At 42.5% G+C, this 17,552-nt stretch overlaps 1 protein-coding gene across 1 annotated transcript in view; it reads left to right on the top strand.

The window, feature by feature from the left end:
• The window catches only part of LOC143171898 (zinc finger protein 608-like), a 135,694-nt gene that overhangs the window by 15,820 nt on the left and 102,322 nt on the right, over window positions 1–17,552 (top strand). Inside the window, exon 2 of the mRNA XM_076361066.1 lies at window positions 14,225–14,480. Coding sequence (XP_076217181.1) covers window positions 14,225–14,480 — 256 coding nt within the window. The remainder of the gene's footprint in view (window positions 1–14,224; window positions 14,481–17,552) is intronic.

Genomic DNA, 17,552 nt, shown 5'->3' on the forward strand with positions numbered 1-17,552 from the left:
AAAGAATAATAAGAAGGGCTTCTACAGGCATGTCAGCCAGAAAAGGAAGGTCAAAGAAAGCGTACCCCCCTGATAAACATGAATGGCAAACTGGTAACAACAGACAAGGAGAAGGCTGAGGTACTCAATAACTTTTTTGCATCAACCTTCACTGGTAATCTCTCTTCCCACACCTCTCGAGTGGATGGACCTCAAGGCAGGGACTGGGGGAGCAAAGTCCCTCCCACTGTAAGAGAAGATCAGGTTCGAGACCACCTGAGGAACCTGAACATACATAAGTCTATGGGACCCGACGAGATGCATCCCAGAGTCCTGAGGGAATTGGCTGATGTAGTTGCCAAGCCACTCTCCATGATATTTGAAAAGTCATGGCACTCAGGTGAAGACCCTGGTGACTGGGAAAAGGGAAACATTGCACCCATTTTTAAAAGGGTAGAAAGGAGGACCCTGGGAACTACCGACCTGTCAGCCTCACCTCTGTGTCTGGGAAGACCATGGAACAGATCCTCCTGGAAGCTATGCTAAGGCACATGGAGGACAGGGAGGGGATTGGAGACAGGCAGCATGGCTTCACCAAGGGCAAGTCTTGCCTGACCAACCTAGTGGCCTTCTACAATGGAGTGACTACATCAGTGGACACGGGAAGGGCTACAGATGTCGTCTATCTGGACCTCTGTAAGGCCTTTGACACGGTCCCCCACAACATCCTTCTCTCTAAACTGGAGAGGTATGGATTTGATGGGTGGACTGTCCGGTGGGTGAGGAATTGGCTGGATGGTCGCATCCAGAGGGTAGTGGTCAATGGCTCAATGTCCAGATGGAGATTGGTGATGAGTGGCGTCCCGCAGGGGTCCGTATTGGGACCGGTACTGTTTAATATCTTCATCATCAGTGACATAGACAGTGGGATCGAGTGCACCCTCAGCAAGTTTGCAGATGACACCAAGCTGAGTGGTGCAGTCGACATGTCAGAGGGACGGGATGCCATTCAGAGGGACCTTGACAAGCTGGAGAAGTGGGCCCGTGTGAACCTCGTGAGGTTTAACAAGGCCAAGTGCAAGGTCCTGCCCCTGGGTCGGGGCAACCCCCGGTATCAATACAGGCTGGGGGATGAAGGGATTGAGAGCAGCCCTGCCGAGAAGGACTTGGGGGTACTGGTGGATGAGAAGCTGGACATGAGCCAGCAATGTGCGCTTGCAGCCCAGGAGGCCAACTGTATCCTGGGCTGCATCAAAAGAAGCATGGCCAGCAGGTCGAGGGAGGGGATTCTGCCCCTCTCCTCTGCTCTGGTGAGACCCCACCTGGAGTACTGCGTCCAGCTCTGGAGCCCTCAGCATAAGAAAGACATGGACCTGTTGGAGCGGGTCCAGAGGAGGGCCACAAAAATGATCAGAGGGCTGGAACCCCTCTCCTATGAAGAAAGGCTGAGGGAGTTGGGGTTGTTCAGCCTGGAGAAGAGAAGGCTTCGGGGAGACCTTATTGCAGCCTATCAGTACTTAAAGGGGGCTTATAAGAAAGATGGGGACAGACTTTTTAGTAGGGCCTGTTGTGATAGGACAAGGGCTAATGGTTTTAAACTAAAAGAGGGTAGATTTAGATTGGAAATAAGGAAGAAATTCTTTACTGTGAGGGTGGTGAAACACTGGCACAGGTTGCCCAGAGAGGTGGTGGACGCCCCATCCCTGGAAACATTCAAGGTCAGGTTGGACGGGGCTTTGAGCAACCTGATCTAGTTGAAGATGTCCCTGCTCGTTGCAGGGGGGTTGGACTAGATGACCTTTAAAGGTCCCTTCCAACACAAACTATTCTATGATTCTGTGATAAAGCTATTCAGAATGACTTGACTGACAAGCAAGTTCTTTGTAATTTTTTTCCCCTTTTTTGAAGAAGAAAGCTGAAAGAAAATTCAAGAGGGTGAGAATAGATAGTTTTCCTCTGATGCCCCTCTGCGTATCCGTGTATGTGTGTATGTACATGTACATACTATATATGCTTATATAGAGGACTATTTAAATTTGATTAACCAATTTAAGCAAGTGAATAGGGTGGGTTGCATGCAGTTAAATAAGATTGATGACTGTCTACGTAGTTTTTCCACCTCAAGTGTATCTATGGTGTTTGATTATATTTACTGAAATCTTAAGCCAATAGTACAAGTAAAAATGTTTTAGTGAGAAATGTTTGATAATATGAATATATGCGTTTCCAGTAGGTAGGTAAATACTGATAAATCTCAGAACAAAGGAACCAGCTTTTCCAGCATCTACCTGTAATGTCCACTGAGGCTTTTCAGATCGAAGCTAGTGTGAATTTAAATTTTAAGCTCTTTGTTTTAGTATATTTTAAATTAAAGAAGTGCTGTGTTGAATTGTGTGTGTTTCAGGATAAATTTTCCTCAACCATTATGACCTACTAATCTTAAGAAAAAATAAATATTGAAAATTTGATTTCTTTATCTTCTCCTGTCTTTCTCTCCCAGTTTTTAAGTCTTCTCAGCCTAAATATTATTCCTGGGCACAAACCCAGTGTGACTTAGGCGTTTCTATCTCCTGGGAATCTCTACTATCAACTAATAACATAAGAAAAATGTGCCTATGGGGATGTTTTAAGCATATGCCAATAGTGGTGTGTTGAATGCAGTTTTCAGAGTCAAAAGAGCAAACTTCCCATGACAGTTTGAAATAATAGATTGGTCTTTAGTTGCCAGTTAAGTTTCTACCAGTCAGCTTGATTCTGTTTTTAGCATGTGGCAATGGAATATAAACAGTATATATTTGTAGTTTGCCCTCAGAAATTGGCAATTTTTTTTATGTTTCACAAGACGACTAAGCTGCAATTGATCACACTTTTGTAAACTCCTAGAAGTCACTTTCTTTCATCCTTCCGATGAAATAAAGCGCTCAAGTTTAGGCTCAGTTTCCCAGGAAATATTGAGGCACATCTGGCCTCTTTAATGTGCACAGTAGATAGTTTGATTTTGCACACTTCTAGTCTTTTGCATTAGCCATTGACTTAATTCAGAGGTTTTGTTAAGTGTCCCCCCCAACATAAATTTACTCTACTCAAATGCCTCCTTCATTGATGAATTTTAGTGATACAGTGGTGAACTATGATAGAAACATGTCTCTCTCATGGGAATAGTACCATAGGTGTTACATAAGCTTAGATTTTATAGTTTTCACTGCTTCCTTTAACTCAACCATTAAGAAAAGTCAAAAGCAACTTGTAATCTCCTTTCTCATAGTGCATAGGGACAGGCCAAAATATTTTTGGACTTCCTGTCACCTCCCTGGCTGATTTCTGCAGATGGCTCATTTTAAAAGCAACAGTAATGTTTGAATTGCAAGAGATTGGTCTTTGAGTTTTCATTCTTCATGGAGGAATGTTAATTTGTGTGTGGTTCACCATAGTACATGGATAGTACTATCAAATCTGTACTTTATTATAGGCTTATAACAATGGAGTAATGGCAGTAGTTGTATGTTTCTGGGTTTCATGTTTTTGCCAACCCTTCTTTTTTGAAGGAGGGAAATGAAACAAGATCTGTCTTTCTCCAACAAAAGTAACAGTTAGAAGCAAATACAATTAGAAATAATTTAGTATAATAATACTAAATTATTATAATTTAATAGAAATACTATTTAGAAATTTTAGAAATACTTTAAGGCCTTTGATGCTGCCTTCCATAAGATCCTCATACACATCCTGTTGATGTATTGGCTGGATGAGCAGACAGTGAGGTGGATTAAAAACTGGCTGAATGGCTGGGCCCAGAGGGTGGTGATTAGTGGAACTAAGTCTAGTTGGAGGCCAGAAACTAGCAGTGTACCCCAGGGGTCAATCCTGGGTCCAGTCCTGCTTAAGAACTTCATTAATGATCTGGATGATGGGGCACAGTGCACCCTCAGCAAGTTTTCAGATAACACAAAAGTGGGAGGAGTGGCTGATACACCAGAGGGTTGTGCTGCCATCCAGAGGGACCTCAACAGGCTGGAGAAATGGGCTGACAGGAACCTCATGCAGTTCAACAAGGGTAAGTGCCAAGTCCTGCACCTGGGGAGGAACAGCCCCATGCACCAATATATGCTGGGGGCCACCCAGCTGGAAAGTAGCTTTGCAGAAAAGGTCCTGGTGGACACCGAGTCGAACATGAGCCAGCAATGTGCCTTTGTGGCAAAGAAGGATAACGGTATCCTGGGATGTATTAGACAAAGTATCACCAGCAGGTCAAGGGAGGTGATCCTTCCCCTCTACTCAGCACTGGTGAAGCCACATCTGGAGTCCCGTGTCCAGTTCTGGGCTCCCCAGTACAGGAGAGACATGGACATACTGGAGAGTGCCCAACGAAGGGCCACGAAGATGGTTAGGGAACTGGAGCATCTCTCCTATTGTCACGAAAAGTTGCAACTGGCCTGTGCTGACCAAGGAGAGAGGCTAGGACGCAAAGTATAGAATTACAAGGGTAAATATTTATTCATGCACATGAGGTGTCCCAGCCAAATTGGGGCACACTGACTGTGGTTTTACACGGGGTTCTTATACCTTTCAAGCATTCAGGTACAACATGATTTGACTAATTACCAACACCCACATTGCTGATTGCTAATAATGGTAAAGCTTTACAAAGCAACTATATTTCTGTAGCATTCTTTCTGCTTGTCTGTTGATCCAGATGTCCCTGGAGTCGGTCTTGCTATAGTTACTTATCTATGATGCCAGACGATGCTGGGAGGGTTTCAAAGACGTGTTAGAGGGGCTAGGATGCTGGCGTTATCTTGGTTGTCCAGGGGTATCCTTTATCCTTCATGGACAGCTCTAAGCTTCCAAGACGCAAAGTCCTTATTTCCAGGGCCGGGCTGTCTTTCAGTTTGTTTTACTTAAGCATGAACAATACCAAAGTCTCCAGTAAAATTCCATTACCTCATTACATTACAGTGTATAATGTGAATTAATTATATATATTAACAAAGTTAATACACTTTCATACTATAAAGACTGGTTGATATAATAGTTAGGGAAGGAAATTTTCATAACACTATGAGGAAAGGCTGAGAGAGCTGGGACTGTTTAGCCTAGAGAAGAGAAGGCTCGGGGGGGATCTTATCAATGTATATAAATACCTGAAGGGAGGCTGCAAAGAAGACAGAGCCATGCTCTTTTCAGTGGTGCCCAGTGACAGTACAAGAGGCAATGGGCACAAACTGAAACAAAGGAGGTTCCATCTGAACATCAGGAAACCCTTTTTTACAGTGAGGGTGACAGAGCCCTGGAACAGGTTGCCCAGGGAGGTTGTGGACTCTCTCTCCTTGGAGATATTCAAAAACAGTCTGGACACGGTCCTGGGCAACCAGCTCTAGGTCACCCTGCTTGAGCAGGGGGGTTGGACCAGATGACCTCCAGAGGTCCCTTCCAACCTAAACAATTCTGTGATTCTGTGAAATGGACCTCATTTCTCGATTGAACTTTGTTTTGCTGCTCTAAGTTTTATATCTGATTTAGGAATTGTTTTTCCACATCCTTTGTTACTACAGATAACTAAATTCACATTCTTAACCCCTTCAACCAGTAGTAAGGTGTAGTTTTGTGTAATAAACTTTGTGTTGCTAGTTTCTTTTAAAGGATAGGATTATATGCTCTATTGGGCGTGGCTGGGATGGAGTTAATTTTCCCCATAGAAGCCCATATAGTGCTGTGTTTTGCATTTGTGGCTAGAACTCTGTTGATGACACACCAATGTTTTGGCTACTGCTGAGCAGTGAAGAAGGAGGGGGAGGAGGTACTCCAGGCACTGGAGCAGACGTTCCCCCGCAGCCCGTGGAGAAGACCATGGTGAAGCAGGTTGTCCTCCTGCAGCCTGTGGAGGACACCACATCAGAGCAGTCTGTTCCTGATGCACTGTATCCTGTGGAAAAGGACCCATGCTGGAGCAGTTCCCGAAGTACTGTATCCTGTGGGAGGGATCCCACACTGGAGCTGGAGCAGGGGAAAAAAGTGACGAGGAAGGAGCGGCAGATATGAAGTGTTGTAAACTTACTGCAACCCCCATTCCCCATCCCCCCTGCACTGCTTGGTGGGAGGAAGTAGTGAAGTCAGCAGTGAAGTTGAGTCTGGGAAGAAGGTGCAGTGGGGGGAAGGTGTTTTTAGTTTTGTTTTTATTTCTCACTCTCCTACTGTTATGAATTGGCAATAAATTAAATTAATCTTCCGCAAGTCGAGTCTCTTCCCCTGATGGTAATTGGTGAGTGATCTCCCTGTTCTTATCTCGACCCACAAACTTTTTCATCTTATTTTCTCCCCCTGTCCTGTTGATGGAGGGGCAGTGAGAGCAGCTTGGTGGGCACCTGGCAGCCAGTCAAGGTTAACCCACCACAAGGTGCAAATTTTTAGTAGAGCTTAGCACTTTGCAGCTTGGTAGATTGATGTCAGCAGCTGTAATAGACTTTAAATAGGCTTGCAGAATTTCATTTAAAGTAAATTGCTGAAGTTGATATTGCTAATTACTTGTAATTTCTAAATGAGATTTGCACCTGTAAATTTAACTTTTCATTTCTAATAATTCATGCAATTATAGACTGATTTTACAATTATTTTATTATTAACTGGAGCTGCTTCTTGCTAAGGGACATTAGTTCGTGGCAAGAAGACCTGCCCTATTTTGTTTGTCTGAATTGGGGTGGGAGAAATGCCTCTGTTAATTTGAGCAAACATAATACAATTTCTTGATCCTGTCTCTCTGAAATGAAGTTTGGCTTGCTCACAAGCTTGTGTGTTCCCCCCTTAAAGGCAAGTTGTGAAAATGGACCTTTGTTTCAGTATCTTAATTAATTAGTGGGTGGTCCAAATGGTTAAGAAGGGCTTGTGGTTCCTGCTTTATTGTTGTACAAAGTTTTGTTTGGGTTTTTTTTAAGACTTAAAGGCCACACTTACTGGTGGCTTGTAAATTTGAAAATATCATTTTCATGAATCACTGATTTAAAGATCAAAGTCAAGAAAGCATTATAGCAGAAGTGGAGTAATCTCTACCTTAAAGATTTTTTAAACTTTTTCATTTGAGCCTTCTGTTTTTCAGTAAATTATAACCTTTTGAGTTGAATTTTCCATTACTTATTTTTATACTGTAATTTCCCCAGCATTACTGCCATGAAAATGAATTTGCCAAGTCTGAAAATAGAAAAGGTATATTAGGAAAAAAAAATCATTTAAATGTAAATATTTTATTTATTAAAAAAAAATCCGTATTGTCAGTAGCTTGGTAGGCAAAGCCTTCTTGAAAAATGTCATGACTGGTTATATGAAAACTGGCTTAGATTTGATCAGATTATGAATGTTTTGAAGATGTTGGACCTATGTAAATTAGGCTGTAAATATTCCATTTTCCATCTACAGTGGCCATAGTAACCTTGGGAGAGGGAAGGAATGGGCATAGCTGAGTTTGGCAAGTTATCTTCATATTTGAAGTAATTTTTAAAATATATTTTTAGTTTGATCACCTTCAAAATATAGTAAAATAGACACTGAGATTTGGATCATTTTAACGAGTGACAAGTTTATGTAAAGAAAAATCAAAAGATGGCAAAAAAAGAACTCATCGCACTTGAAATCCAATAAAGGAATAGATGTTTTTAGTGTGCTATATTGGGTATACATGGCAAGGTTTTGGTAGTGGGGGGAGGTGGTCCTGTCCTGTGCTGGACACAGCTGGTTCCAGCTGGATCAAAAAGGGACCCACCACTGGCCAAAGCTGAGCCAATCAGTTGCAAAGAGACAAAGATATTAATATATCATAGAATCATAGAATGGTTTGGGTTGGAAGGGACCTTTAAAGATCATCAGGTCTAACCCCCCTGCCATGGGCAGGGACATCTTTCACTAGATCAGGTTGCTCAAAGCCCCATCCAACCTGACCTTGAACACCTCCAATGATGGGGCATCCACAACTTCTCTGGGTATCCTGTTCCAGTGTCTCACCACCCTCAGCGTAAAAAAAATCTTCCTTATATCCAATCTAAACCTACCCTCTTTCACTTTAAAACCATTGCCCCTTGTCCTGTCGCTACAGGCCTTGGTAAAAAGTCTCTCTCCTTTCTTATAAGCCCCCTTTATATATTGAAAGGCTGCAATAAGGTCTCCCCAGAGCCTTCTCTTCTCCAGGCTGAAAAACCCCAACTCTCTCAGCCTTTCTTCATAGGAGAGGTGTTCCATCCCCCTGATCATTTTCATGGCCCTCCTCTGGACCTGCTCCAACAGGTCCATGTCTTTCTTGTGCTGGGGACCCCAGAACTGGACGCAGTACTCCAGGTGGGGTCTCATGAGAGTGAAGTAGAGGGGGAGAATTACCTCCCTTGACGTGCTGGCCATGCTTCTTTTGATGCAGCCCAGGATATGATTTGCTTTCTGGGCTGCAAGTGCACATTGCTGGCTCATGTCCAATTTTTCGTCTGCCAGTACCAAGTCCTCGGCAGGGCTGCTCTCAATCCCTTCATCCCCCAGTCTGTATTGATATCAGGGATTGCCCCGACCCAGGGGCAGGACCTTGCACTTGGCCTTGTTGAACTTCACGAGGTTCACATTGGCCCACTCCTCAAGCCTGTCAAGGTCCCTCTGGATGTCATCCCTTCCCTCTAGCGAATGAACTGTACCACTCAGCTTGGTGTCATCTGCAAACTTGCTGAGGGTGCACTCAAACCCACTGTCTATGTCATTGATGAAGATATTAAATAGTATTAGTCCCAGTACAGACCCTTGAGGGACACGACTCATCACTGGTTTCCACTTGGACATTGAGCCATTGACTGTAACTCTTTGGACACGACCATCCAGCCAATTCTTTATCCATCTAACAGTCCATCCATCAAACCCATATCTCTCCAATTTAGCGGCAAGGATACTGTGGGGGACCCTGTCAAAGGCCTTACAGAAGTCCAGGTAGATGACATCCATAGCCCTTCCCTTGTCCACTGATATAGCCACTCCATCGTAGTAGGCCACAGGTGAACAAGTACAGTAATGCCAAAAGAACTTCCAGACTGTTTTGCTTTTTGACTAACCTAATGAAAGGTCTAAAGAGTTGTACCAATAAGCCACAGTTATGTGCTGTTCAGAGACCTATATTTGCTTCCCTATTACGTGCACTTCATAGAATTGTGCATATTGGAGAAAATATTTTGCTGCGATGTGTGTGGCTGTCAATCTTACACAATTAGAAAGTAAAGGGTATATTTGGCTTTCTCACAAAATCTGTGACTAATTTAGTAGATGTTAACATTTATCTATATGCTTGCTTTTGACTATGAAACTGTCTCAAATTACAGTGAAATTATATTTGTTCCCAAGATGTTAACTTTCTGAAAAGTCACTGTTAATTAGTTGTTTTTAAAGGTTCAGCATGTTATTAAAGAAACAAATTCCTGACATTAACTAACATGTGAGTATGATAATCTTAAAATAGTTATATGACCTCTTTAAGGATACAGCTTATGTGCTACTCTGTGCCTGTGTTATATTTAATTAGAAATCAAAATCTAGTAATGGAAATGTTTGTTCTCTGATGAACCTGAATATAGAGAACTCTAAAGTATTTGTTGCTGCTGTTACAATGAGCTATGTTGTCTGTATAAAATGTTGAATACTTCCTCCCTAATCATCTTTGTTAAGTAAACTTGTCATTGATTGGGAACTTTACTTCACAGATTAGTGTTTTTTTTACTGCCCAGATTGCTCTTTAAAGCACAAGGATAGCCTAAAATGTCTGCAGATTACTATGTATAGCTGCTCTTGTGAAACTGCAGCTGTGAATCTAAAAGAGGAGGTAACCATGCAGAATCACTCTTTTAGATGGTCATTAGCACTGCATAAGTACAAGCCTCTTTTTCACATAGCATTTTTTCTTCTACTAGTATTTGATGGCCAAGTCATTTGCCAAGCACTGAATAATAATGAATGTTTTCTTGAAGTACAGTATTCTGAACCAGTGCTTTTTAAGTGGTTAGTTTTCATTTGACTGCTCCTTTTCATGCAAATTTGAGTGTAGCAGAAAAAGACAATTCATTATGCTCTATTGAGCTGTTGTGACATATGGGACTGAGCTGAAAGCTTGTGTGTGGCAGAAGGAAACAGCTTAATTTCTCAGATTTATCCACTGGCATCCTACTGCAGTTTTATTTTTCTTTCTTTCTTTTATTTAGAACAAACACATGAAAAATAACCCACAAGGCTTCCTGTGTGATACTGAGGAAGAAGGAAGCCAAGAAACAGTCTTTTCCTTGCCCCCAAACAAATGAAAGACTTAATTCCAGATTCATTTTCTGTGAATGAAAAAAGGACTTAGGTCTAAATATTTCATTGCTTAGTTGTTTTCTTCTTCTTCCAAGGATCTCAAAGTGCTTAGAGGCATTAGAATAGAGTAGAATAGAATAGAATAGTTCAGTTGGAAAGGACCTACAACAATCATCTAGTCCAACTGTCCAACCACTTCAGAGCTGACCAAAAGTTAAAGCATGTTATTAAGGGCATTGTCCAAATGCCTCTTAAACACTGACAGGCTTGGGGCATCAACCACCTCTCTAGGAAGCCTGTTCCAGTGTTTGACCACCCTCTCGGTAAAGAAATGCTTCCTAATGTCCAGTCTAAACCTCCCCTGGCGTGGCTTTGAACCATTCCCACACGTCCTGTCACTGGATACCAGGGAGAAGAGATCAGCACCTCCCTCTCCACTTCCCCTCCTCAGGAAGCTGAAGAGAGCAATGAGGTCTCCCCTCAGCCTCCTTTTCTCCAAACTAGACAAGCCCAGAGTCCTTAGCCACTCCTCATAGGACATGCCTTCCAGCCCTTTCACCAGCCTTGTTGCCCTCCTCTGGACGCATTCAAGGACCTTCTTAAATTGTGGGGCCTAGAACTGCACACAGTATTGAAGGTGAGGCTGCACCAATGCTAAATACAGCAGGATAATTGCCTCTTTTGACTGGCTGGTTATACTGTGTTTGATGCCTCCCAGGATGTGGTTTGCCCTCTTGGCTGCCAGGGCACACGGCTGACTCATATTGAGCCTGCTGTCAACCAGCACCCCCAGATCCCTTTCTGCAGGGCTGCTCTCCAGCCACTCCTCTCCCAATTTATATTTGTGCCTGGCGTTACTCCATCTCAGGTGCAGAATCCGGCATTTGTTCTTGTTAAATTTGATCCCATTAATCATAGCCCAATGCTCCAATCTATCTAGATCCCTCTGCAAGGCCTCTTGTCCCTCAAGAGAGTCAACAGCACCTCCCAGTTTGGTATCATCAGCAAACTTGCTAATGGTGCATTCAACTCCTGCATCCAGATTGTTGATAAAAATATTGAACAGAACTGGCCCTAGAATTGAGCCCTGAGGAACACCGCTGGTGACTGGTCACTAGCCAGATGTAGCCCCATTCACTACAACCCTTTGAGCCCTGTCATTCAGGCAGTTCTTCACCCAGCACAGCGTGTACCTGCTCATCCCACAGTTGGACAAATTGTCCAGAAGGATGCTGTGAGGGACAGTATCAAAAGCGTTACTAAAATCCAGAAAAACTACATCCATCTCCTTCCCTTTATCCACTAGGCAGGTGACCTTATCATAGAAGGATATCAAATGAGTTAGACAGGACTTTTCCTTTGTGAACCCATGTTGACTGTGTCTGAGGATTGCATTGTTCTTTAAATGCCTTTCAGTAGTACCCAGTATGATCTTCTCCATAATTTTTCCAGGAACTGAGGTTAGACTAACAGGTCTGTAGTTCCCTGGGTCTTCCCTCATGCCCTTCTTGTAAATTGGAGTAACATTGGCTAGCTTCCAGTCAGCAGGGACCTCCCCAGAGTTAGGAGTTCATTTTTTTGAAAACCAGATTTTTTATGTGGTTAACACCTACAACTGTGGCAATATTTTCAACAGTCTAGCACATACTTTTGCCATAATGAGAGTCTGAAGGAAAGACCGCTCCCAGTGTGCTTTTTTCTTCTGAATATCTGGCCTTCTCTTTTGATTGATCTGGCATCAGTTCTAAATTATAATTAAATGCCATACACACTCTGGCCACAGAGTGGCCACTTCATAATACCCAGAGTGGGGAAAAAGGGCTGTCCCCATTTAATAGATGGTGAATCTGAGATGGAGAGATCATGGGGTTATCGAAAATTGTCAATACATTTTCATACTGAATAGCTCGCTCAGAAGTGGCTTTTAGAGCCTAAATTCAGACCAAAATAAATATGTCCATGATATTAACATTTCTAGGTTTTAGAACCACAAAGCAAATTAATTGCACTATGTTCTGGAAATTAGTCATAGTATGCCATAAACATTGACTGTATCCATTCTGACTTTATCATCAATTTCTTTAACACAGTTTGGGAATATGAGTTAATATTCACTTGTTTTTGAACGGTACAGCAAATACTACATTGTTTCCATGGAGCAATAAACAAGTACTCTGCAGAATTTAAAGGCCATGACACTAATTGTAATAACATACACAGTTATCTGGTGATTCCCTTTAATTATCAACGATATTGAAAGTAAGTGGTAAGCCTTCAGTAGATACTCAGGCTAATCCAGTCTAGGGGAGGTTGAATTTCTTTGCTGTGTAAGAATGAAGAATTTTCTATATGTCATGCATATCACAATCCAAGAGGTTTGTGTTTATCCGAGTCTTTTGGCCTTTTTTTTTTCTCTATAGAAAAGATATGTTACAGTGTAAGAATGTACATGTGAAGTTCTTTGCTTATATTCAGAGATCCGCCAACTCCATATCTGTATCTCAGATGTCTGTTTAGGCTTTTTCCAAAGTTATTTTGGGTGTGCCTTATCTTCTTTCTCTAACCTCAACACGCAAACAGTGCATCTTCAAGAATCTTTCATTCAGTTTTTTCTGCTTGGCCATTAGACATAATGATATTCCAGTGATAAAGGAAGCTTTATTCTCAATGAGTTTTTAACAGTATAGTATCAGGACCTGTCACATAAACACTGTTGACATCAAAGAGATTTTGCAAAAATAAAAACTGAGTTATATTTTCACCTTTCATATTTCAAATACAAAAAGGAAGACTTACTAGGCTGCTTTTAGTACACATAAGGAGTGAAATTCCAGAAGTAAATAAAAGCAATGACGAGCAAATCTAACTTCTTCCATTTTCAGTTACCTAAAATGCTAGTAATAATACAGGCAATGTAGTTTCATCTTCAGGAGCTCTGTATTAAGGCCATCATCCAATTGTTATTAGACTTGCATGCACTCCCTGTTTTATAGCACTCATATCTATATCGTTTCAAGACTTCCTTGAAAACTGTGCTATGTAGAACCTGCAGAAGATTTGTACAGGATTGCCACCAATAAAGAATAAATTGATATTGATATCTTCATTTAACTATCTTTTATGTCACAAAAGACCTTGTGGCCACAGTAAAATAGCATGCACCTTCAGGACCTAACCTGTATACAGAAAATCTGTTAATGGAGAAAATGGAAGTTGCGCAAGAACAGTAACTTTTTCAATTTATATATAGATATTTTCTCTATGTGAGTTGTCTGTGTACAGACTGATTGTCTGGTGAGTTGTATCCTTTCATATACACATTTTGGAAATCCTTAGAAATTAGATTGTTTGGATAGATTCTTGTAAAAGTCTTCATCTGTTATTTCAAGTTGAAAGATGTAAATGTTATCTGTAAGCTGTTAGGTGGGTCATCCTAATGTATTTTAAATGACTGGATGATAAGAGATTATATTTGATGGTATATGAATATTAGAATTGTTCCAAGTGTTAATTTCTCTGTGATGCACTGGGGAAAAAATGGCATTCATGTGTCTTTGCACTGTCTTTATAATGTTTTTCTTGAAGTAGAAAATGCAGTTCCCAGTTTGCAAAACTAATTTCCATCCACAAAGCAGTCTCTGTCAGCACCAAGAAAAAATGGCTTTCATCCTTTTTAAAATTTTTATTATTATTTCATGCTAGCAATCTATGACAACAGGGAGTAGTCTTGTAGAAACGTAGCAACTTGTCTTGTTTAGCATGATAAATTTTTTTGTACTTAATTTTTCATGTGCAGCATTTGGGCTGATATTAAAAAAATTAACAAGCTCATAAGACTGAAATTAGCCATGATACACCGAATCCCTGCATACATATATACAGTCTAAGCAAACTTTTTTTTTTAATAATCTCAAAGCACCATTATAGTAAGTTTGTCTGTTGTTTTCAGGTTGATCCCCTGTTTACAGTGCCTGAACCTCCACATCCGATTTCCAGCAGTATCACACCTCAGATTCTGCCTTCCTACTTTTCCCCATCTTCATCTAATATTGCAGCACCAGTCGAGCAGCTTTTGGTACGGACTCGTTCACTGGGTGTAAATACTTGTGAGGTTGGAGTAGTAACAGAACCAGAATGCCTTGGACCCTGTGAGCCTGGGACCTGCGTGAACTTGGAAGGAATTGTGTGGCATGAAACTGAAGAAGGTAAACTGTTTTTTCCATTAGGCTTGTCTGCTAGTTATCTTAATGATGACACTGCTGTATCTGTCTGGATGCTAACTGGAGGCTCGCTAGTCTGTTGGTCCACCTTTATGTAGAATGGCAGTCACAGCTTCATAGCTAAACTAGTGAGTTTTTCTTTTCCAAACAAACAGCAGATTTTTTTATTATTTAAGCAATCATATATTCCAAATGACCTTCTATGTAACTCCAATTAGCAATTGAATTGTTTTCTATTGCTGTATTGAGAAAAGCCTGTGAAGAAATAGCTATCAGAATAGCATAAATGTGCTGAACAGAAGGATTTTATGTAAATGTACATCATGAGGGGACTATATGTGATAGGACTGGATATATGAATAGTTTAGGAGAAAATTACAAAGCTGAATAATTTTGGAACTCAGATACTATGATAAAAAATGTCACCATTACATAATAACAGAGGCCCCAGAGATGACCCCCCCAATGTATTTGATGTCATGATTATTGTTTGCATGCTTTAAGAGGAAAACATTCTTGTTCTATCTGGTGAACAAGTGCTAACTAAACCAGACTGATTTCTTTAATATCCTTCGAAGGCATTTGGCCAAGTAGAGGTACTGGAGAGCTTTGGGGAATACTAGATGTGGATTAGCTGTGATTTAGAACAAAATAAGTAGAAAGAGGATTATACTGTGATATGCAGATTTTTCCATTTTGGTTTTCAAAAGCTAATTATTAAAATGCCAGCTTTCTCTTGTTAATGCTAAAAATAGTGCACATGTACTTTAAACTACTGCAATTTTTGGTTTAATAGTAGTGGAAGCCAATGCTAGCAGCGGCAGCAGCAGCAGCAGCAGTTGTTGCAGCATGCTGAGAGGAGTGTGAGGCTTGTAAGGTCCCTGGGAGGTGTCTGAAGGGGCTTCTGGGCCCCCGACACCCTTGGGCTCTGTATGTGGAGGGACCAGTCAGCATGCGACAGGTCTTGCGAGAGGGGCAGTTGAGAGTTGGGTGGTGCCGGCGGTCCCTACAACTAGTTCAAACCGCGGGAAGCTGCATATAACTGGACCCTAGGGAGCGGCAGTGACAGTTTGCGCAGCAGTTCACGCAAGAAAGGCAGCACACTCTGCCAGTTGTTGGGCTGCTATCTGCTCTGCTCACCCACAGGGTTAGGCTGCAGCCCTGACGGTCACCCCAGCTAGCTGGTGGCTGTGCAAGCCTACTCAGAAGCTTGAGGTCTCCAGGGAATTAAAATTAGAAGGACAACATCTTTCAAAAGAATTGCCATTTCCTAAGTAAGTGGGCCATTTTTTCTGAGAACTACAAGGAGACTGTGACCTGCTGAAAGAAAATGGTGTCCACCCACTGCAACTGCAAGGCTGAGGCTGAAACCCAAAGAGAAGCACTGCAGCCTATCTATGCTGATGCCTCCACCCAAACAGACCTCCCAAGGACTGAAATAGCTGTCCAGACCTCAGGTTGCATGGAGCTCCAGCACCTGGAAGTCCCCCTAGCACCTGAAGGCAGTGGTGGATGTCATAGCTGCAAGTGTGCCCGGCTAGAACTCTTCAAACAAGTAGCTATGTTACAAGAGGAGCTCAACAGGCAGTGCAGCATCCGGGAATGTGAGTAGGAGATCAAAACGTGGTATTGTGCGCTTTCCCAGGCTGAGCGACAGCCCTGCCTTAAGGCTGTGCAAGAGGATTGTAAGCCTGGATTCAACCTCGAGCTGGCTGACACAAGTAACTCATGATATGAAGGAGACTGGACCCTTGTCTCTGCTCGGGGCAGAAGGAAGAACCTTCTGCCTTCCCCTCCCCTAAAGTGCCCCTACGTAGCAGATATGACGATCTGGGTGTTGGAGAATAAAGAGCATGTGAGTAACGGACAGGATCCAGGAGAAGTCAACCATGCAAAGTTGATCCAACCGCACACCTGCATTAGAACCAGTGCCACCAGAAAAGCACGTAAAGTATTAGTACTTGGAGATTCCTTACTGAGAGGCACCGAAGCACCCATTTGCCGTCCGGACAACTTCTCAAGAGAAGTTTGCGGCCTACCAGGAGCTTGCGTTCATGATGTCACTGAGAGGCTGCTGAGCCTGGTGAACCCTACAGATTATCATTCACTCCTACTATTCCATGTAGGGTCCAATGATACTGTGACAAGGCAACTTAGAACCATCAAAAGAGACTACATGTCCCTCAGAGCAAAGGATCAGCAGCACAGGTGGTGTTGTCCTCTATCCTCCCAGTCAGAGAAGGGGTTCAGGAAGGAGGAGCCGAATTGAACAGGTGAATGCCTGGCTGCGTGGCTGGTGCCGTACTCAAGGTTTTGGCTTCTGTGATCATGGATCTACCTTTGAGAAGACGGGTCTGTTGGGAGCTGATGGAATTCAAGCTTATGGGCTTGTTCCTCTAAAAGGCTGAGAGCCCAGCTGAAGTGCCTCTATCCCAATGCACGCAGCATGGGTAACAAACAGGAAGAGCTGGAAGCCACTGTGCAGCCAGAAAGCTATGATCTAATCGCTATGACTGAAACATGGCGGGACGAATCACATGACTGAATTGCAGCAATCGATGGCTATAAACTGTTCAGGAGGAACAGGCAAGGAAGGAGAGGTGCTGGGGTTGCCCTCTGTGTAAAAGAATGGATTAACTTCACAGAGCTGTCTTTGAAAAACAGCGATGAACAGGTTGAGAGCTTATGGGTGAAAATTAGAGGCCAAGCCAACAAAGGAAACCTCGTGGTTGGTGTTTACTACAGGCCGCCTGACCAAGGGGAGCCTATAGAGGAAGCATTCTTACTTCAACTACAGGAATCATCATGTTAGCAAGCTCTGATCCTGCTGAGGGATTTCAGTCATGCTGACATCTGCTGGAAAAGCGGCACTGCAAGCTCTAAGTGGTCCAGGAGACTCTTGGAGTGTGTCAAGGATAATTTCTTAATCCAGGTGATAGACAGCCCGACCAGAGGAGAAGCGTTACTAGACCTGTTGCTTACCAACACAGATGAACTAATTAGAGATTTCAAGACTGGTAGCAGCCTGGGCTAGATATCATGAGCTGCTCGAATTTA

Source organism: Aptenodytes patagonicus, chromosome W (genome assembly GCF_965638725.1).
Source record: "Aptenodytes patagonicus chromosome W, bAptPat1.pri.cur, whole genome shotgun sequence".
In the NCBI taxonomy this organism is placed as follows: domain Eukaryota; kingdom Metazoa; phylum Chordata; class Aves; order Sphenisciformes; family Spheniscidae; genus Aptenodytes; species Aptenodytes patagonicus.